The sequence below is a fragment of the Panthera onca genome, chromosome E3, assembly GCF_046562875.1.
Source record: "Panthera onca isolate mPanOnc1 chromosome E3, mPanOnc1 haplotype 2, whole genome shotgun sequence".
Lineage (NCBI taxonomy): Eukaryota > Metazoa > Chordata > Mammalia > Carnivora > Felidae > Panthera > Panthera onca.
The window spans coordinates 10,798,987-10,820,286 of NC_138354.1; the positions used below are offsets into that span (position 1 = coordinate 10,798,987).

General features: G+C 55.6%; 1 protein-coding gene and 1 long non-coding RNA gene across 6 annotated transcripts in view; one reads left to right on the forward strand and one right to left on the reverse strand.

Moving 5' to 3' along the window:
- Nucleotides 1-21,019, forward strand: part of GTF2IRD1 (GTF2I repeat domain containing 1) — a 116,532-nt gene extending 95,513 nt beyond the window's left edge. For 2 of the 3 annotated variants that reach the window (XM_078440482.2, XM_078440483.2), the window contains 5 exons: nucleotides 13,011-13,088; nucleotides 14,710-14,902; nucleotides 17,248-17,285; nucleotides 19,383-19,519; nucleotides 20,765-21,018. In XM_078440482.2, the coding sequence (XP_078296608.1) occupies nucleotides 13,011-13,088; nucleotides 14,710-14,902; nucleotides 17,248-17,285; nucleotides 19,383-19,519; nucleotides 20,765-20,833 (515 nt within the window). In that variant the 3' untranslated portion in view covers nucleotides 20,834-21,018. Of the gene's footprint in view, nucleotides 1-13,010; nucleotides 13,089-14,709; nucleotides 14,903-17,247; nucleotides 17,286-19,382; nucleotides 19,520-20,764 lie in introns of all 3 variants that reach the window. The other variant, XM_078440484.2, reaches the window with a different exon arrangement.
- Nucleotides 14,896-21,300, reverse strand: part of LOC132689426 (uncharacterized) — a 55,101-nt gene continuing 48,696 nt past the window's right edge. The window contains exons 5-7 of one of the 3 annotated variants that reach the window (XR_014136339.1): nucleotides 18,568-18,725; nucleotides 17,122-17,186; nucleotides 14,896-15,611 (exon numbers count right to left, since the gene is read on the reverse strand). This is a non-coding gene — a long non-coding RNA (uncharacterized LOC132689426). Of the gene's footprint in view, nucleotides 15,612-16,323; nucleotides 17,263-18,567; nucleotides 18,726-21,300 lie in introns of those variants that run through there. The other 2 variants (XR_014136338.1, XR_014136337.1) reach the window with 2 other exon arrangements.

Sequence of the window (21,300 nt, forward strand, 5' to 3'; positions counted from 1 at the left end):
CCTACTAGGTCTCTCTGTGGGGTCTCCTGTCACTCAGCAGGTGCTGTGGGGAATGGGCTTCCTGGATGAGGGGGGCCTGGAAGCCAGCATGGGGTGGATCACAGCACAGGATGGAGGGGAAGGGGACTAACCAGCAGGAGCAGTGACAAGTCCCCTTCTGCGCCCTCAGGAAGGTTCCACCGCTTCTGAACTGCGTGATCTTGGACAAGTTAACTTCCAGTCTCTGGACCTCCAGGTCACACAGAGCAGGGCCCCCAGCTCCGTGGCCCCCCGGCCCTCTCCCTTCAGCCGCCCGGAGGGTCATTTCCTCTGGCCCCTGCCCCCCTCCCCGCCGTCAGCCCTCCCACCCCCTCCCCACCCTTCCAACGCTGTCACGCTCTCGAGAGCTCAAAATAAAACCATCCTTTCTCAAGTTTCTAAAGATATCACAGTTCCAGCGCCAGCCACATGTTTCTCCGCTTAATTATCTCTGCTTTTCTTTGTTAATTAGGCTCCAGTAACGATCTCCCTTCTGCCTTCCCTGGAAGATCTGGCATCTGCAGGGCAGGGCGTGGGGGCCCCTGTGGGCAGACGCCCCGCTGCCGGGCCCAGCCTTGGCACACTGCCTCCTTTCTTCCAGGCGGGGCAGCTCGGTGGGCGGCTGAACGGTGTCACGTCGGGAGGCCCGTGGGGAGCTGGGTCCCTGCAGCGCCATCCCGCCCCTGGCTTGGCTAGGGGTCCCAGCCCTGTCCTCCCTGGGCCCTGCCAGTTGGGGAGGGGGACCCCACGGTTCTTAGAGATCCTTAGACTTGGGGGCTCCACGGAAGGAAGCCGTGGGGGGCTTCAGACTCTTCTGGAACATTGCAGAAAACCACACAGAAGCCAGTCTCTTGGCTCAAACCACCCAAGCTCATAGGAACAGCCAGCACCTTAATCTGGGCTGGAATGAGATCGACTCGAAGGGTCGCTGGGCACCACGTGAACAGAAGTTTCTCGCTGGCTGATAAATGCATCTTTGAGCCACGACAGTGGAGGCGTGGGGGCCAGGCACCAAGTATAGGTCAGCACGTATGGTTGACTGGCTGGACTCCATCTTTCCAGCCTCCTAGGGAGGGGTCTGGCGACAAGAGGCCGCCTGGTGGGAGGTGGGGGTAGGGGACACACAGCCCTAGCCTTCTGAAGCCCCCCAGGCACGGGGACTGGGACAGTCCCCTTTGGGAGCCCAGGTGTATTACTTCGTCCATGAACTGTTCCAGGGTGTCTGTGGGCTGGTGCTGGGTTTTTGATCAACACCAAGTGAAAAAAAAAAAAAAAAAGCCTTGCTTCATGGAGCTGACCTTCTGGTGCGGATGCAGAGAATAACGCACAAAATGTAAAGAACGTTCAATGCGTGCTCAGGAGAAGCGGGGAAGCAGATGGGAGAGGTGGAGTTTATTTTTAGGGGGTTGCAACACGAGCGAGGCGGTGGCCAGTGAGGGCCTTTGAGTAATAAAGCAGGCGGTGGTGAGCCAGGGGGCTAAGGAAGAGCAGTGCAGGCAGAGAGGAAAATTGCAAAGGCCCTGGGGTCACCTGCCAGGGCGTCAGAGGAAGGAGGTAGGAGGTGAGGTGGAAATGGAGAGGCGGCAGATTATGTGAGGCTGGATGGAACATTGGCTTTTGCTCATTCGCTGGGAGCCAGTGCAGGCCTCTGAGCAGGGGAGAGACAGAATCCAATTTAGGACTGAACAGAGTCCCTCTGGTTGCTCGGTGAGGACAGACAGGCTAGAAGCAGGAAGAGACAGAGGGAGGTGGAAGTCACGGCCCAGTGGTGGTGCCCCTGGCGGGAGCGGTGAGGACAGTGGGGAGTCAGCGTCTCCAGGTCTAGTTGGTAGCTAAAGCCAGCAGAACTTGCTGGAGTCCCGTTTGACCTCAGATTCCAGCTGGGCTTCTTGGAACACAAAGGTACCAGTAGCTCAGAGGTAGCCGAGACGGGGCAGGTGCAGGAGGAGTCGCGGGGGTTGGGGGGGGGGGGGGTGGGTAGAGTATCAGCACTTGACTTATGCCGTGTTGAGTCTGGGGTGTCATCCAGTAGCATTTGGATGCACAAGTGGGGGGTCCAAGGGAGCAGTTGAACTTGAAGGATCACCTGGGGAATCACAAGCCTGTCCCTAGAATTGAAAGCCCTACAACAGAATGAGATCATCAGGAGTGAGGGGAGTCGCAGGGCTGTGGCCCAGGTGCCCTTCAGCAGTCCTTTGTGGGTCAGGAAGATAAGGAACTTGGCGAGAGGGAGGGGAGCCAGGACGGGGGAGGGGGGTGCCCTGGAGCTGGGCGGAAAACCCCGTTTCTCCCTGGGGCAGAACCTTCTCCGCTTGTGGCTGTGAAGGCCCCACGTGGCCCAGAGACGGCTGAATATCTCGCAGAGATGTTGGGGTCAGGCTCTAAGCAGTGGTGGCTCTGCGGTGGCCCCCTCTGCAGGAGTATAGATGCCACACAAGACAGGGCAGGAGAAACCGGTTGGCCCCACGCGCTCCATGAATTAGGGGAGCCCCGGGTTCCCATTTTGTGTTCTGTTCTAGTGAGCAGGTTCCCCGTGACGTCTCTGGTCATCGTCTGGTCTGACGTTTGGAAACGGGGAGTGTGGCAGCAGCAGAGTGGACCTTGTGTGCCGGGGGAAGGAGGATGGCTTTGCCCCACAGAGTCCTCAGCAGGTTTAAAGCAAAGGAATGACAGGGTCGGATAGACTCTTCAGAATGGTGGACAGGGCTTGCGGAGCAGGGAATGGGCTTGGGGAGGCCAGGTGGAAAGTTCTTGCCACAGTGAGATGGGCCGTGGGCTGGGCCTGCAGGAAGCGTCTCTGGGAAGGTGGCCCATCGTGGTGACCGCCTGCATTTGTGGATGGCGTGGGGGACACAACGGGTTTGCATGGGTTTCCTGTGGCCGCTGAACCAGATCACCCAAGCTTAGGGGCTTAAAACGACACATCTCTTTTTTCCCCTTAGACTTGTAAGGGTAAGAAATCCAGAATGAATCTTTTTTTTTTTTTTTTTTTAAGTTTATTTATTTTGAGAAAGAGGGAGCATGCAGGAGGGCAGAGAGAGAGGGGGAGAGAATCCCAAGCCGGCTGTGTGCTGTCAGTGCAGAGCCGGACGAGGGGCTCGAACTCACGAACCGTGAGGTCACGACCTGAGCCGAAACCAAGAGTCGGCCGCTCAAGCAACTGAGCCACCCAGGCGCCTCCCGAAATGAGTCTTAAAGGGCTCGGGTCGGGTATCAGCAGGGCAGGTTAACTCTGGAGGCTCTGAGAGCAGAATTCTGCCTTGTCTTTCCCAGCTTCTAGAAACTGCCTCCATTACTCAGCTTGTGGCCCCCCTCCAGCTTCAGAGCTCTTCACTCTGACCTCTGCTTCTCCCGGCCCAACCCCTGCCTTTGACCTTCTTGACTCCTTCTTACAAGGACTCTTGTGATTACATTGAGGGCGCACCCAAATAATGCAGGACACCCTCCCCGTCTCAAGAGCTTTACCTTAATCACACCAGCCGCTGTCTTCAGCCACGTAAAGAAACATAGTCACAGGGGCGCCTGGGTGGCTCAGTGGGTTAAGCATCTGACTTCGGCTCAGGTCATGATCTCGCGGTCCGTGAGTTCGAGCCCTGCGTCGGGCTCTGTGCTGACAGCTCAGAGCCTGGAGCCTGTTTCGGATTCTGTGTCTCCTTCTCTCTCTGCCCCTCCCCTGCTCATGTTCTGTCTCTCTCTGTCTCAAAAATAAATAAAACAGGGGCGCCTGGGTGGCGCAGTCGGTTAAGCGTCCGACTTCAGCCAGGTCACGATCTCGCGGTCCGTGAGTTCGAGCCCCGCGTTGGGCTCTGGGCTGATGGCCCGGAGCCTGGAGCCTGTTTCCAATTCTGTGTCTCCCTCTCTCTCTGCCCCTCCCCCGTTCATGCTGTGTCTCTCTCTGTCCCAAAAATAAATAAAAAACGTTGAAAAAAAAAGAAAAATTTTAAAAAAATAAATAAATAAATAAATAAATAAATAAATAAAACATTAAAAAAAAAAAAAAAAAAAAACGTAGTCACAGGCTCCAGGGACCAGGATGAGGACAGCCTGGGGGCCGCTGCTCAACCCTCTGTGGGGTTGAAGGCAGCTGAGGTTTCTCTCCTGAGCTAGCAGGTGAAAGGGTGGGGCCTGGGACCTGAAAAGGAAGCCCAGGAGGAGGGTTGGGTATGAGGCTGTTTGGGGATATGCAGAATCAAAGGTGCTCCAGGAGGCAGTTGGAAACATGGGTTTGGGGGGTGCGGGTGCAGAGACAGGGAGGAAGGACTGCAGTGTAGACAGCGTCCGAGGACCTGCTCTCCCCTCCCTGACATGTAGAAACCAGGTTCTGAGAAGGAGTCGGCACGATCATAAGCCTGGGGTTTGGACACTCTGCCATCCCCACGTGTTTCTCTGTGCCCTGCCTGTGCCTCAACTGCCCGAATCTGTCCGTCTTCCCAATCGGGTCTGCTCATCACACTTAGTGCATGGCATTCTGGGCCTGGCTGGTCGTGGCCACGGTTCAGCCTAGGGCTTGACTGGCCTTGGGTCAGGGCTGTCGCTCGCCCTGTCCACTGTGTAGCTGGGATGTCAGAAGAAGGAACAGAAGAGAAGGAGGTGACGTCCCTCGGGAAGGATCGTGTGTGCGGCTGGCCCCAGGATTGCCTGTCCTGGATAAACCCCCCATGAGAAAACCTGGTTCTTGATCTGCTAAGCCTGGCTGGCAGGTTCAAGCCATAGGGCTGCAGGAGGGTGTTGTTTTTTGTTTTGTTTTGTTTTGTTTTAATTTATTATTTTTGAGAGAGAGAGAGAGAGAGAGAGAGAGCACAGTGGGAGAGGGGCAGAGAGAGAGAATCCCAAGCAGACTCTGTGCAGACATGGGGCTCTATCCCACGAACCGGGAGATCATGACCTGAGCTGACATCCAGAGTCGGACGCTCAACCGACTGAGGTGCCCCCGGGTACCTTTGTCAAAACTGAGAAATTGACATTGATCGGTGCAACACGATTAACTACGCTGTAAGCTTTATATTTAGATTTTGTGAGTTTCTCCACTAATGTTTTTTTAGGTTCTGGAATCCAATCTAGGCTACGACATTGCACATAGCACTCATTTGTTTGTTTTTCTTTTTATATATATATATTTATTATTTTTTTCTTTTGAAGAGACAGAGTGCAAGTGGGGAAGGGGCAGAGAGAGAGAGGGAGACACAGAATCCGAAGCAGGCTCCAGGCTCTGAGCTGTCGGCACAGAGCCCGACGCGGGGCTCGAACCCACAAGCTGTGAGATCGTGACCTGAGCCGAAGTCGGACGCCCAACCGACTGAGCCACCCAGGCGCCCTGATTTGTTATTATTTTCATTCGTATTCCTGCTCATTTGTCTTCTTGTTAATAAATACTACAGTGAATGCCATGAACCCACCACCATCCATCCAAGAATTAGAACAGCACCAATAATGTGCCCCCCGCCCCAGTGCTCTCCCTCATCCTGCCCTCCTCTCTCCCCAGAACAAATACAGCCGTCCCCCCTTATCTGCGGTTTCATTTTCCGCGGTTGTGGCCACCCACGGTCAACTGCGGCCCAGAAACCGGTGACTGTCCTGATATATCGTCAGAAGCTCAATAGTAGCCTAACGCAGCATCACAACGCCTACATCACTCACCTCGCCTCCTCTCCCCACGTAGGCACTTTATCATCGCACATCATCGCAGGAAGGGGGAGTACAGTCCCCTAAGATGCTTTGAGAGACCACATTCCCGTGACTTCTACGACAGTATATCGTTCCAGTTCTATGTTATCATTATTGTGCATCTCTTACTGTGCCTGATTTATAAATTAAACTTCATCATAGGTATGTGTGCATAGGGAGAAACCTCCAGTGTAGAAGGTTCGGTACTATCCACGGCTGCAGGCATGCCCCGGGGGTCTTGGAACCCCCAAGGATTGGGGGGAACCACTGTGTGCAGTCACACCTTGTTTTCCCGCACTTTGCGGAAACTCTCTGTTTTGCACCTTGACGGTCTGGGGCAGGTCTGTGTCACGCGAGTTGGTCGGCGCCCTCTTTCCAGTGGCATTTGCTCACATTTTGGTCATGCTTGTGATATTTCATCGTTTTCTTGATCACATTTGTTGTGGTGATCTGTGATCAGTGATCACGCTTTGCCGAAAGCTCAGAGGACGGCTAGCGTTTTTTTAGCAGTAACGTGTTTTTGAGGCGCCTGGTGGGCTCTGTTGGTGGAGTGTGCAGCTCTTGATCTTGGGGTTGCGAGTTCGAGCCCCACGTCGGTCTGGGGATTCCTTTAAAAAAAAAAAAAAGAGCAGCTCTTTTTGCCCACGAGTCCTGTCCCTGTGCTTTAATAAAACCACCCTTTTTGCACTGAAAACAAAGGGGGACTAGAACACAATAAAGTATGTTTTTAAACTTATTTAGAAAATCTTTTTAATGTTTATTTATTTTTGAGAGAGGGAGAGTGTGAGCAGGGGAGGGGCGGAGAGAGGTGGGGAGACAGATAATCCAAAACAGGCTCCATGGGGTGCCTGGGTGACTCCCTCGGTTAAGCATCCGACTTCGGCTCAGGTGGTGATCTTCGTGGCTTATGGTTTGAGCCCCGCGTCAGGCTCTGTGCTGACAGCTCAGAGCCTGGAGCCTGCTTTGGATCCTGTGTCTCCCTCCCTCTCTGTCCCTCCCCTGCTTATGCTCTGTCTCTCTTTCTCTCTCTCTCAAAAATAAATAAACATTAAAAAAGAAATTTTTAATAAAAATATAAAAAAGCAGGCTCCACGCCATCAGTGCAAAGCCCAACACAGAGCTCGAACCCACGAACCGTGAGATCATGACCTGAGCCGAAGTCGGATGCTCAACCGACTGAGCCACCCAGGAGCCCCTAAAGTATTTTTTAATTAAGGTGTGTCCATTGTTTTTTTTAGACCCAATGCTATTGCACACTTCATAGACTACAGTATAAGTGGAAACATAAGGTTTATATGCACTAGGAAACCAAAAATTTCATTTGACTTGTTCGATTGCAGTGGTCTGGAACAGAACCCGCAGTATCTCCGGGCTGCACCTGTATTTGTCATTCTCTTGTTATTTCCTCTAAAATTTGAAAAAAGCAGGGAAAAAAAGAAAGAATAGTGTAATGACTATATTATAATAGTATATCCTTTCTCTGGATTCATTATTTCTTAACACTTTGCCATGTTTCCTTCCCTTCCTCCCTCCCTCCCCTCCCCCCAGAGACCCTGCCCCAATTATATCTGTCTCTGTCTCTGTCTCCACTCGAAGTGAGTTGCAGACATCTTGACTCTTTCATGCCTAAATATTTCAGCACATCCCTCCCACATCTCAGAACGGTGGTGTTCTTTTACACATTCACCACGCTGTGATAACACTTAGGAAATGTAATAACTCCCTATCATTTCCTATACCGTCCGTATTCAAATTCCCCAAAAATATCTATTCTTCTCCCCCATGATAGTTATCGCTCGCAAGTCGACTTCTTTTTTTTTATAATTTGTTTTATGTTTATTTATTTTTGAGAGAGACACAGAGTACGAGTGGGGAAGGGACAGAGAGAGAGAGAGAGAGAGAGAGAGAGACAGAATCCGAAGCAGGCTGCAGGCTCCAAGCTGTCAGCACAGAACCCCAGGCGGGGCTCGAACTCACGGACTGTGAGATCATGACCTGAGCCGAAGTCGGACGCGTGACCGACGGAGCCACCCGGGCGCCCCCCAAGGCGACTTCTTAAGTGGCTTCGTTGTGTGCAGTGTTTGCTTAAACCAAAAGTGTTTCGTCTTTGCTTGCTTTTCCCTTTTATAAGCGAGGTACGTCCTCATGTATCAAGTCTGGACTCGCTCTTTTCACTTGACCTTATGTAACATGACCCTGAAATGTGACGCTGCGCTGGTTTGTTCTCACTGCTCCATGGGTTTCCATCGGGTGCCTGCACCACGATCGACCCATCCGTTCTGCTGTCCTAGGCCATTTGGGCTGCTTCCGTGGTTTTCCTGTTAAGAAGAGTGCCATTAGCGAGCGTTCTTGAACGTGCTTCCTTTCGCACACGTGAAAAGTTTCTCTTGGGTGTGTGAAATCAGGCGCCTGATCTCCCCCCGGGCCCCTGAGCAGGGGACATGGAGGGCAGCTGTCCTGCCAAGGTGGGGCCACCCGTGGCTGTCTGCCCTCTGTTCTTTTGAGAGTCTGCCTTGTGCCTGGATCGCCCGGCCCCGGGCCTGGCAGAGAGGAGGGGGCCCGTGGAAGGGCTAGGAGAAGGGAGAGGAGAAATCGTTCCCCCTCCCTCCCCACCTTGCGTCTGTCCCGCTCCGAGCAGCCCCTCCCTTGCTGCCTTGGGATCACGATTGTCAGTCCACAGTCACCAATCTGGCTGCAGACCTCAAACTAGTGGAGAGAGGACACAGCTGCTGAGGGTTCTCGTACTTTGCCCCCGAGCCGAGCCGACTGCTTTAGAATTGTGTACGTAGCGTGGCTGTGATTTAATAAGCTTGGTTGCTTTCTTCCCTCGGGCAAAATTCAGTTAATCCTCAGGCTAACAGACGGCAGATTAGACACGACCAGATGACAGCTCCTGGGGCAGACAGGAGGGAGAGAGAGGAGACCAGTAAGCTGGAATGAGCAGGAAGAGGGGGCAGAAATGCCCACAGGGCCGGCCTGTCCGCGAGGGATGTCACCGCCCAGGGGACGGGGTGGGGGGTACGGGTGACCGCCGCTGGGCAGGTGCAACGGATCCCCAGGGTGACCCCTCCTCCTCCCCGCTCCGCCCCCGCCCCCGCCCTGTATACTTGATGCATTTTAGAAAATGCCTTGTCCCGGAGAGGTACAACCAAGCCAGGGGACTTGAGAGAATAAGCATCCATCATCTGGAAGAATCTCTCATGTAAAGTTTAATTCCCTGAGACTGCAGGATAATTGAAACATTGATCTACTGATAACGTCAGCCACAACCTGACTCTGATGACGTGAGGCCTTAAACGTTTTTATATGTGATATCACTGGATCCTCCGGGCCGGCCCGGATTCCCAGCTGAGGGATGTGGAAACAGGCCCAGAGAGGTTGAATGACTTTGCAAACACCACATCACATTAGGGGTAGAATCAAGATTGCTTCACAGCCTGCTGAGCCAGGGACCGCCCCCCCCCCAAAACCGCCTCCATCACTGGCCCTGGGGGCCCCCTTCCTCCCCACTTCATACAGACATTCAAGCAGGTATATATTTTTTTTAATGTCTGTTTATTTATTTGGGGGGCAGAGAGAGAGGGAGACAGAATCCCAAGCAGGCTCCACACTGTCAGCGCAGAGCCCGATGCGGGGCCAGAACTCACGAACCGTGACGCTTAACAGACGGAGCCACCCAGTTGCGTTGAGGGCACACACACGCCACGTTGAGCCCTACCTGTGACCTCTCCACATGGAGAACATTCTACACTATTGGCAACCATTGGTGTCTTTTATAGCCAGCCTGGGTTCAGGGGAGCTCGGGCAGGTCCCCCCAGAATAGCTCTGCTGACTCAGGCTTCAGGGCAGTAAAACTAGCCCGTGGGCCTTGCCGGGCACGGGCATAATGCCCCACTTGGTCCTCGGGGCAGTTGCACTCGGTTTCCCCTGTTGTGGTAGCGACCCAAAGTCCAGCGGTTCGGAGAAGTGTTCAAGGTCATGAGCTGATACCAAAGGCAGGATTTGAACCCAAGCAGTCAGGTATCAGAGTCAACCACGAACTCCTGGCCTCAGGGCTGCCCTTCAGGCTCCAGAAGACCACTGGGTTTATGGCCGGGGCCCCACAGGGCCCCCAGTGGTTGTATTCTCCGCCCCACCCTGTGTCCTCTGAGGCAGTTTCCTGGTCTTTGTTTTGCCCACAAGCAGACCAGACTGGGAGTGACAGCTCCCCTGGGGCCTGTGGTGCCCCAGCCAAGGCTAACTGGGGCAGCTGTCCCCACGGCAGTGCTTGGGGCAGTCCCTGGTGACCAGCAGGCCTGGCCTCGCCCTCTCCGGATGGTGAACGTAGGATGGTGGTGGCAGAAGCCTGGCTCTGTCGGGACGCCGTCTCATGACCTGCCCGCAGCCTACCCAGAGAGCCGCTTGGCTGGGCCCTGCAGGCCAGCTCTCCCCCTGTGGTTGGCCTGGGCGGTCCCACCTCCTGTTTTTTCTGAGCACCCAGAGGGGCAGGGACCTCTCCCCTCCAGGCCCCACCAGAACCCACCCTCGCCTGTTTCATTCAGATATGTATCCTTTAAGAAAAATGGAACTCCCTTCCTCCAAATTAAATGAAAACAAAAAATTATTTTTTTTTGTCGTAGGCTCCGTGCCCAGGATGGGGCTTGAACTCACGACCCTGAGATCAAGAGTCAGATGCTCAACCGACCGAGCCATCCAGACACCCCCCCCTCAAAAAAAAAAAAGTTTTAATTAAAAAAAAAAAAAGAAAAAACAGGGGCACCTGGGTGGCTCAGTCGGTTAAGCGCCAGGCTTCAGCTCAGGTCCTGATCTCTCGGTTTGACGGTTCAAGCCCCGCGTCGGGCTCTGTGCTGGCGGTGCGGAGTTGGCTTCACATCCTCTGTCTCCCTCTCTCCGCCCCCCCAATAGAAAATAAACCATTTAAAGTAATAAGTTAATATAAATGGTAATTAATAATATATTAATGACAAGTTGCAATTAAAATAATAAAAACAAAGAGGTGGGAGAAGCCAAGAGGCATCCTTTCTGAGGCCTGGCGCCGAGCTGAGAATCGGGCCTGGCCGTCTGTCCACGTGGGATGTGCTGGTTACACGGCAGGAGCTGGTGTCCCCGCCACGCTCCAGAGGTGTCCGGGACACTTCCCGGTGCCACCAGCGCCCCTCAGATGGCCCAGGTCTCGCTTTCCTGTATGTCACTGGTCCCACCATTTCCGGCTGCCTCCCGGGACCCGCGTGTGCTGCCTCTTGGCTGACCCCTGGTGTCACTCCTCCCTGTTACCTACAGCCTGGTTTCCCCGGGCTCTCCCTGCCCAGACCAGGCAGGGTTCACACACTCATGTGCGTTGAGCACTCACGGGAAGCCCGGGGGCGTCACACACCGCCCACGTGAGGCTGCATCCCAGGGGGCCTTGGGAGGTGCGGCGGTCACCTCCTCTGGGAAGCCCACCCTGATTCTCAGCTGGGTTAGGATTCCCCCGTGTGCTCCCACAAGCCCTGCACTGACAGTTGTCAAGGCCAGCGGGTCACCAAGCATCCTTTACCATCCCCGCCTCGGGCCACGGCTGTTTTCTGTGGTCTGCTAAATGCCCAGGGACGGCACCACATCCAGTGGGGGTTGGTGCTTGTGAAATACTTGTCCAAGACAAATACGGTGTCGAGACTGAGCAGAAACACCGAGAGGGGGGACGTCACATGACCCTCCACGTGGCAGGGCTGGCGCGAGTCCAGCTTTGTGGCTTCAGGTCCTGTGCCCTTCCGGGGGCTGGCGTGGCCTCTGCCGGGGTGAGGGCGGTGTGAGGCTCAGGCCTGTCCTGTGCGTGTCTCTCTCCGCCCGCGTAGCCACCGGAGCCTTGAGGCCAAGGCAGGGTGGGCGAGACACCTGTATGCACCAGAGACGGCCACAGCCACAGTGACCTCAGCTTACTGGTCTCGTCTCCCTTTCGATCCAGCCGGCTTTGTCAAGTGCGGCTGTGTCTGCCCTGAGATCCGGATGAGACTGTGAGCTGATAGGACAGGAGATTCAGAGGCAACACCACCCTCACGGTCAACCCTTCTTTCTACAGACGGGGAAACAGATTTCAGGGAACCCAGGGCTCTTGGTCAGACAGACACTATTCCTGGCTCTTAGCGGCTCTGTGGTCTTGGGAGGTTACTTAACCTCTCTGAGCCTCTGCGTCCTTAGCGGTGGTGAGGGGTGGCTGTGATCGTGTCCGGGAAAGCTGCCGGCAGAGCATGTGACACCCATTGATGGGAACCCAGGCCGTCCTTCCCTGTCCTGTGCAGAAAGCCCTGGCCACCAGAGCAGTCCCTCTGCAGAGATGGGAAGCGTCTGCAGCCTCCCCGCAGGCTCTGGGTGGCCCTTGGGTCACCAGGTTGTCCGCTCAGGACCTGGAGAAGGATCGGGTTGATTCTTGCCAGTGTGGGGTCCTGAAGACCGTCTGGAAGAGCCATGTTGGGGGATGTGGGGAGAAGGAGGCTCCGAGGGGGGCTGTGTTCGGTGTCTTGGTGCGACGGATGGGGCCGTCACTCCCCGAGAGGGGGACACAGGAGGAGGACGTTATCTGGGAAGCCTGACGTTTGCCGCGTGTCAGGGGCACCCGGGTGGCTGGATGGTCATGGTTGGAGAGGCTTGTGCAGAACTCCGAGACACGGCAGATCCAGAGTCAGGAGCGTGGGCATGACCGGGACCACACGAGGCACAGCCGGCACTTGGGAGGCCCCAGGCGGCAGGTGAAAGAGCCCCGGGAAAAAGGGGCATCGAGCAGTGCCAGGCAGTGCGGGCGGCCCCCACCCCGGGGCGGGGAGGGCGGAGCCAGGCACACACCAGGCGCCGGTCCTGAGTTGGCCTCCTACGTGCAACTGTGAAATTTTCCAGATGAAAACAGGAGTTGTTTTTCTCCACAAATCCATTCTGTCCGCTCTGCCCCACGTCTCCCAGGCCCTGGCTCCCTGCCTGCTTCCACTGCACTCCCGCCCCTGGGAGCCCAGCCAGCTCAGAGCACCCTGCCTGGAAACTCCAGCCCCCTCCCCAACCCCAGGACACAAGCCCGCAGGACCCTTCGGGCCCATCCACACCCTCCCCCACGTCCCCCTGCGCAGCCCAGTCGCTGTCATGGGGCTCATCTGACCCGCTGCTCCTTTGGACCAAGGACAGGGTCGAGGGGAGCCGAGGGTCCAACAGCAGGTGCCCATGAAGGGCTGCCTTATACTAAACTCGGTGGGCGGGGCCTGGCAGGGCAGCCCGGCGGCAGGGGAGGGTGCGGGTGTCGCACAGGAGCCTGTCCAGGGGCGCGCCCTTGCCGACCTTCACACCCCAACGTCTTCCTCTTGTAGATGAAGATGACGCCAACAGACTAGGGGAGAAGGTGATCCTCCGCGAGCAGGTGAAGGAGCTCTTCAATGAGAAATACGGTCAGTGCGTCAGGAGCGGGGCCCGCGGGGCAGGGTCTGTGGGGCCCGCCTCCCCTGGCAGCCCCTCCTCCCTCTACGGCCAGCCTGGCCCCCAGTGACCCCCAGCTGGCCTGCCTGCTCCCTGGGGACAGAGCCGCCCTGCCCACGACTGCCGGCAGCCGACCCCTCCACTCCCCCGACTGAGGAAGGGGAAAGAACAGGGCGGTGACCGCGGTCAGCATTTCCGCCCCTTTAGGGCCGGGCTGTGTGGCAGAGACGCGGTTCGTGCATCTGCCCAGCACACATTTAAGCCGTGAGGACTCCAGGGAAGGAGGTCCCATCCCTGCCAACCTGGGGCTCAGAATCTGTGCAGGGAGGTGGACGCGGAATAGGTAAAGGCCACGAGATGCTAGACCCTGTGCTGACGGCATCCGGGGCGCCAGGGCGGAGCCCAAGATGGGACAATTAACGATACGGTCACCCGTGGCCTGGCTGGCTCAGCCGGTGCCGCCTGCGACTCTTGATCTTGGGGTGTAGGTTCAAGGCCCACGTTGGGTGTAGGGAGTACTTAGAAATAAAATCTTAAAAATCAAGTCAAATAGAGTTTTAGTAATAACTCTACGGTTATAAGTGAGCATCTCTCGATCGCTAAGTGCCACGCTATGTGTGACGTTGTCTTTGTGATGAATTTAATATTATCTTCACTTTGCACAGGAAGACAGGAATAAAAACAATGTTTTTAAGTAGAATTTCAGAGAGTGATGAAGGAAAAGACAAAACTGCAGTGGCAGGACGGGGTGGGGTGGGGGGCAGGCAGGGAAGCCCTCCGCCCCCCCCCAAGACTCGAATGTCAGGAGGGGATGCATATTCCAGGAAAATTTTGCCAGGCGGAGGGGACAGCTGGGTGACCGGGTGAGCAGCTGGGGGGACGGTGGGCAGGCCTAAGAAGGCATGGGGGCTTCATTTCCAGAACGATGAGAAGCGACTCGGCTGGTGGTTCTCTATTCACTTGTTATTTTGCAATCAGAATCCAAACACGTATTGGGGGTGGGGGAGTGACCCACCATGTCACCCAAAGGCAGCTTCTACGATTGCCAACATTTTACCAATCTCCTTCTGTACACACTTCTGTATTTGAAGTACTTAAAAACAAACTCAAGACACCATGTCATATCCATAAATATTTAAGTGAGGGCTTTGTATTTCTTCTAACATAATAGTAGGGTTCTTTTCTATTTATTTATTTTGCAAGAGAGAGCAAGAGCATGAGCTGGGGAGGGGCAGGGAGAGGGAAGGAGAGAGGATCCCAAGCAGGCTCCGAGCTGTCAGCGCAGAGCCCAACACCGGGCTCGAACTCACGAACCGTGAGATCATGACCTGGGCCGAAATCAAGAGTCGGACGCTCAACCAATTGAGCCATCCAGGTGCCCCGAAAGTACATTTTATTGTCAGCGCTGGGTATTAAACTTTTAGTTTTGCTAAGTGGGTTTAAAAAAAAAACAAAAGCGTGTGTATAGATTTATAAACTCCCTAGGACAGTGGCTGGCTGAGCTGGACCATGCCAGCATCCAGCGCTTTCCCCAGAGGGCTTGGCCCCTACAGGGGACACCTCCCCCTTGTGCTGACCCGCCGTGTCTTCTAGGTGAGGCTCTGGGCCTGAACCGGCCTGTGCTGGTCCCTTACAAACTGATCCGGGACAGCCCGGATGCCGTCGAGGTCACGGGCCTGCCCGACGACATCCCTTTCCGGAACCCCAACACATACGACATCCACCGGCTGGAGAAGATCCTGAAGGCCCGAGAGCACGTCCGCATGGTTATCATCAACCAGCTCCAGTGAGTGCCCCCAGCGCCCGGGGCAGGGCGGGCACAGCGAACAAGGGCCACGGGAGAGGGTACTGCTTGGATCCGGTGGGGAAATTCCCAAAGCAGGCCCAGCCAGGAGACGAGAGACAGACACAGACAGACGGACAGACAGGTGCTTCTCACTTGCACAGAATCCAGGAGACAGGCTAGCTTAACACTCTCATCTTTTTTTTTTTTTTTTTTTTTTTAAGTTTATTTATTTATTTTGAGAGAGAGAGAGTAGGGAAGTGGCAGAGAGAGAATCCCAAGCTGGCTCCGTGCATGCTGTCAGCACAGAGCCCGATGTGGGACTCGATCTCACAAACCGTGGAATCATGACCTGGGCCGAAACCAAGAGTCGGATGCTTAACCCACGGAGCGCCCCTCCCCCTCCCCCCGGGCACCCCGACGCTCTCATGTTAAATATGAGGAAACTGATACCCAGAGCCAGGAAAGGGCCGGTATAAGTCACGGTGGGTCAGCTGGGCTGCCAACTCAGAGATCTCATTCCAGTCAAGGCCGCTGTAACACAAGACTACAGACCAGGGAGCTTATAAACAACAGACATTTACTTCTTACCGTTCCGGAGGCTGGGAAGTCCAGGATCAAGGTGGTGGCAGATTCAGGGTCTGGGGAGGACCCACTTCGTAGTTTCTAGATAGCCATCTCCTCACTGTGTCCTCATACGCGTCCTCACATGCTGGAAGGGGAGAAGGGAGCTCTCTGGGGCCTGTTTTATAAGGCACTGATCCCATTCCTGAGGGCTCCTCCTTCGTGACCTAAGTGCTCCCAAAGGCCCTGCCTCCTAATGCCATCACACTGGGCACTAGGTCCCCACATAAGAATTTAGTTCAGGAGCGGGGCGCCTGGGTGGCCCAGTCAGTTGGGCATCCGACTTCGGCTCAGGTCGTGATCTCGCGGTTTGGGAGTTCGAGCCCCGCGTCGGGCTCTGTGCTGGCAGCTCAGAGCCTGGAACCTGTTCAGATTTGGTGTCTCCCTCTCTCTCTGCCCCTCCCCTGCTTGCACTCTGTGTCTCTCTCTTTCAAAAATAAATAAACATTAAAAAAAATTTTTTTTATGTTTACGAAAAAAAAACCAGTTTAGTGGGGGTGGGGGGGAGAGGGGGGACCCAGACTTCCAGTCCGTAGCTCCGTGTGTCCTAATTCCATCCCTTTCCAAACACACAGCCTCACCATTCATGGGTGTCGGTTTATTTTTAAAAATTTAACGAAATTTGACTTTTTCTGACTATACCATTAATGTTTCCCCATTTCAGTTATTTAGAAAATAATGGTTATTTAGTACTCCCATCATGCAGAGATAATTACTGTCCATATTTTACCATATGTCCTTATCGTCTCTTTTTATTTTGACTTTTAAGTGTTTTTAAAATTTATAATTTACTTTTGAGGGAGGGAGAGAGAGAGACAGAGCACAAACAGGGGAGGAACAGAGAGAGAGGGAGACACAGAATCCGAAGCAGGCTCCGGGCTCTGAGCTGTCAGCACAGAGCCCGACGCGGGGCTCCAACCCATGGACCGCGAGACCATGACCTGAGCCGAAGTCAGACACTTAACTAACTGAGCCACCCAGGTGTCCCCTTATAGTCTCTTTTTTAAAATACACTCATTGACTAGAATATTTCTAGGGGTGCCTGGCTGGCTCAGCCAGTGGAGCATGTGACTCTTGATCTTGGGGTCATGAGTTTGAGCCCCATGCTGGGGGTAGAGATTCCTTTAAAAATCAAAACAATTGTTGTTTTTTTTGTGCCTGGGTGGCTCAGTCAGTTAAGTGTCTGACTCCGACCCAGGTCCCGATCTCACAGTTCATGAGATCTCTGTGCTGGCAGCACAGAGCCTGCTTGGGATTCTTTGTCTTTCTTCCTTTCTCTCGGCCCCTCGCATGCTCATTCTCTCTCTCAATCTCTCTCTCTCTCTCAAAATAAATAAGTAAATATTTAAAAAAATTTTTTTTTAATTCTTAAAAAATGAAAACAAAATAATAATGCTCAAAGTAAAATAATCAATACGGTAAAAATCAAGAGATAAAAAAAAGATACCGTGATGAATATTCACTTAGATAAATCTAGGCACACGTTCCCGATCCCTCGCTCGAGCGTCACCCTCGAATTCTGGACGAGGACACCAGGTGCACAGGGGCGATCGTCTGCCTGCTCTGGCGGGTGCTCGCCATTTTCAGCCGGGTCTTACCTGACTGGCCGTCCAGCGGCGATGGCAGCGTCTCATGAGAGGGGTCGCCCACCTGCGGGGAGCAGCTGAGAAAGAAGAGCGGAAACCGCATTTTCTAACCGCCACCTCCTGTCTCTCGTCTTTCAGACCTTTTGCAGAAATCTGCAATGACGCCAAGGTGCCAGGTAAGGCAGAGGCCGAGGAGGCCCCCTCTCTGCCTCTCGGGGACCAGAGTCTGCGGGCAGATCTGGTCCAGGTGGCATGCAGTAGGTGGCTGACCACCTACAGGGTGTCGCGCCGCCGCCCAGTATGACCACGGGGAGCCTGAGCCTTCCCCCTGCAGGGCCAGTATCCCCAGAAGGCCCCGGGAGCCTGCAGGTGCCCTCCAGAGGGGGCCCCGCCACAGCGGCGGCTGAGCGGGTCAGATCCGCTGGAGGCAACGAGGGCAGGCGGGAGCCTGGAGGAGAGGATGTCACATGGGATCACAGAAGCCACCTGGGAGGAGAGGGCCGATGTGTGTGGCCAGCAGGGGAGGCAGGCCCACGCCAGCCCCGGGCCTGTCTCCCAGAAGCCTGGGGTTCACAGGAAGCTGGGAGACTGTCTGGTGGGATGCTTTCCCCGGGTGACTGGGAGACATGCCGCTGATTCAGAGCACTCATCTCGTCCCAACCGCGTTGTGCAGCTGGGAAACTGAGGCCCAGAGAGGGAAAGGGGCTCGGCAGGGCCACCTGGGGAGTTGGTGGCCACCTCGAGCCTGGTGTCAGGACCACGCAGGCCCCACCCAGGGCTCAGTGGGGACAGTGACGGGCCCCCATGCTGGCCTGAGACCCGAGGCCCCCACTCCGGGTGGGTCCTGGTCCCCCAGGAACTCCACGGCCTAGGGTGGCACGGCCCGACCAGAAGCCCCCGCCCCCCCCATCCTGCGCCAGTCACAGGGGCCAGGTGCGGCACTAGATTCGCAGGCAGGGAGGCCGTGAGCTTGGGAGCTGTCCCTAGGTTGAAGGCAGAATGCAGATGGCCCTTCAGAGGCCTCGGGAGGAGAGTCTGGGACACATGCTCAGAGGGTAGAAGCTATGACCTACGTCTGCCCTCCCCTGACCTTGGCTGTCTTTACGGTCCTACAGTGACGCTGGGTTGGCCACCGCCCTGGGCCGGCACCTCTGACTTCATTTTCGGGCGGAGCCTTCTACAAAATCCCTTTGCTCCGACCCATTCCCAGGGCTCCTACTGCCCCCCCAGAGTCTTCTGTTTCCCGGGGTGTCTATTTATGCCATGTCACAGACGCCCCAGCCTCTGGTATTTCTTCACCAGCTGGACAGTCACCTCGTGGGCCCAGCCCACCCTCATGCTGTGTTATTACGACGCTTCTGGTTTCTACTCAGTGACCTGGCCACTCAGTCAAGCACCAAGCCCTGCTTGTGTAGCACACGGGGGCACATCTTTTCTCGAAGTCCCATATATTCATACCAGTTTAATTCGGTAGCAACAGAACACCTGCCGAGTCGTGCTTCGTGTCAGGCGGGGTACCAGGCTCTTGCCGACACATGATCTCCTTTGAGGCTCACGTCCCGTTGTTTTCCCCATTTGGCTCAGAGAGGTGAATCAGTTTGCCCGGCGTCACACAGCTAGGAATGGCAGTAACGGAATTTGAATTTACGACCTCTGACTGTAAACCAGAGTCTCTTCCCACGGGGGCGCTGCCTGTCCACTCACGGTACTTGTGGACCGTCCTCTGTCACAGCGTTACCAGGTCAGGGTCATCCCACATCCACAGCTAACAATACCAACGTCGATATGTGTTCTCGGTCGCTAAGTCGTTCTGGGGGCCCGGGCATACTGTCCACGGGAGCCTCCCAGCTACCGTACAGGATCTTACATTTCACTCGCAGGGAAATGGAAGCACAAGGCCGTGGAGTGACTTCCCCCAAGGGCCGAGGCCGAGCCCTTCACCCCAGGAGTTGTGGGGAGGCCAGGCCCCACGGGCTGGACGGTCTGGGAGCAGAAAGAGGTCCAGGGCCTGAACTGAGCCCACTAGGGACCCCCCACCCCCACCCCCGGGGAACGAGGCAGGCCGGAGAGCCACTGGGCTGTGCGGCCTGGTTAAGGAAGGGGGCTGGAGGGATGGGCCTTGGGGCCGGGGGCAGGGGGTGTCTGGGGGCTCTGGAGCCCTGAGCGCTGAGAAGGGGACTTGAAGCACGAAAGCAGAGGCCTCCCCCAGAGGGACCCGAAGCCGAGTCAGAGCAGCCCTGGCGTCTGGCGTCAGCAACCTTTTTTCCCACCAGCCAAAGACAGCAGCATTCCCAAGCGCAAGAGAAAGCGGGTCTCCGAAGGGAACTCCTTCTCCTCCTCCTCCTCGTCTTCCTCCTCCTCGTCCTCTAACCCAGAGTCCGTGGCGTCTACCAACCAGCTCTCACTCGTGGTAAAGTTGCACAGATCCGGGCCTGACCGCTCTGCTCTTTGGCCCTCGCCCCGCCTTCGGGCAGGGCCGGCCGCTCTGGGACGTGGGTTTGGGGCGCGGGGAAGCGCTGGGTCTGAGCGGGGCTCCGCAGCCTCGGGGTGGCAGTCGCGTCTGCCCGATGGGCCCACCAGATAGTCCAACCCTGTCACTGGCTGCTCCCGCGTCCCTGCCCTGGGCGGGAAGTCACAACCCCCACTGGGCAGGTGGGCAAGCCGAGCCCCCACCCCCCCACCCCGGGAGAGGGGACGGGGGACTCCCCTGGGCGGTGCCAGAACGGGGACCCCCGTGCGGTCGCCAGGTTAATCTCTGCTCACATCGCATGCTCTGGGCCTCACCACAGCCCCGTGAGGTTGTAGGCGTTACCCACAGCGTGTGGAGGAGGAAAACAAGGGGCAGAGGCTGGTTGACTGTGGCCTTACTGCGGTCAAGCCTCATTAGGGACACACACACACACTCGAGAGTTCTTTCTGACTTCAAAACACTAGCTCGGAAGTCCTGAGTCCCAGTGGGGAGAATACTGGAACACATTTGGTGATGACTTGGAGATGTCTTTGTCCTTTGACCCTGCTTCCCCCCCCCCCTTTTTCTTAAGTTTAATTTTTATTTTGAGAGCGCAAAGAGGGGGAGGGAGAGAGAGAATCCCAAGCAGGTTCTGCACCGAACAGCACAGAGCCTGACACGGGCCTGGAACCCACAAAACTGAGATCACGACCTGAGCCGGAACCAAGAGTCAGACGCTTAACCGACTGAGCCACCCAGGCGCCTATAATCGTGCCTCCCTTTAAACCTGGCAAACCCCAAAGTTCAGGCTGTAGGCTGTACCTTTGTCCCCACCTAGGGGTGCCTCCAGAGGGTCACTAGCTTTTCCCACCTCCAAGAGATGGGACTGGCTCTTTGGCATAAGGCCGGGGAGGGGGCGGAGTTTGTGGGGGTGCTCACCTTCTCTGAGCGAATCCTCGGTTCCCCCTGGTCCACAGAATAGCCCCTGGCACACGGGTGGGAGCGAGTCAGAAGGCCCCAGCCCAGGCTCCAGGGCCACTGGCAGAATGCGTGACCTTGGACGGGTCTCGGGTCCCATCTGGACCATCAGGCTGCCTCCAGATGAATCCAGTGGGGAATCCCTTCAGAAAGCAGAGCTAAGTGGTCTGGTGTTCTTTCTGGGTCACCCGGAGTCCTAACTCGGGCCATTTGTCCCCCTCTCTCTAGCAATGGCCAATGTACATGGTGGACTATGCCGGCCTGAACGTGCAGCTCCCGGGACCTCTGAATTATTAGACCTCAGTGCTGAATCAGGACCTCACTCAGAAAGACTAAAGGAAATGTAATTTATGTACAAAGTGTATATTCGGATATGTATCGATGCCTTTTAGTTTTTCCAATGATTTTTACACTATATTCCTGCCACCAAGGCCTTTTTAAATAAGTAAAAAAAAAAAAAAAAAAAAAAAAAAAAAGTATTGCCCTTGCTCATAACTTCTGCGTAGTCTCGTTTGGAATTAACAGCTGTCACTGAGGCGAGGTCAGGAAACCTGGCTCAGACAGCCTGCCAAGGTCCCCCCTTCCTTTGCCAAAGCAAAGGTGGTGTCCCTGACCGCTGGGCCGTGGTGTCTGGGGACTGACTTCACTCATTTCTCTGCGTGACCTCCAGATGACGTGTCCCGGGAGGCCAAGTGCCAGACTGAGCCCCTGGCCTCGGGGCCACAAGGTGGTAGGGGGCTGCCTGAGCTCCAGGAAGAGGTGAA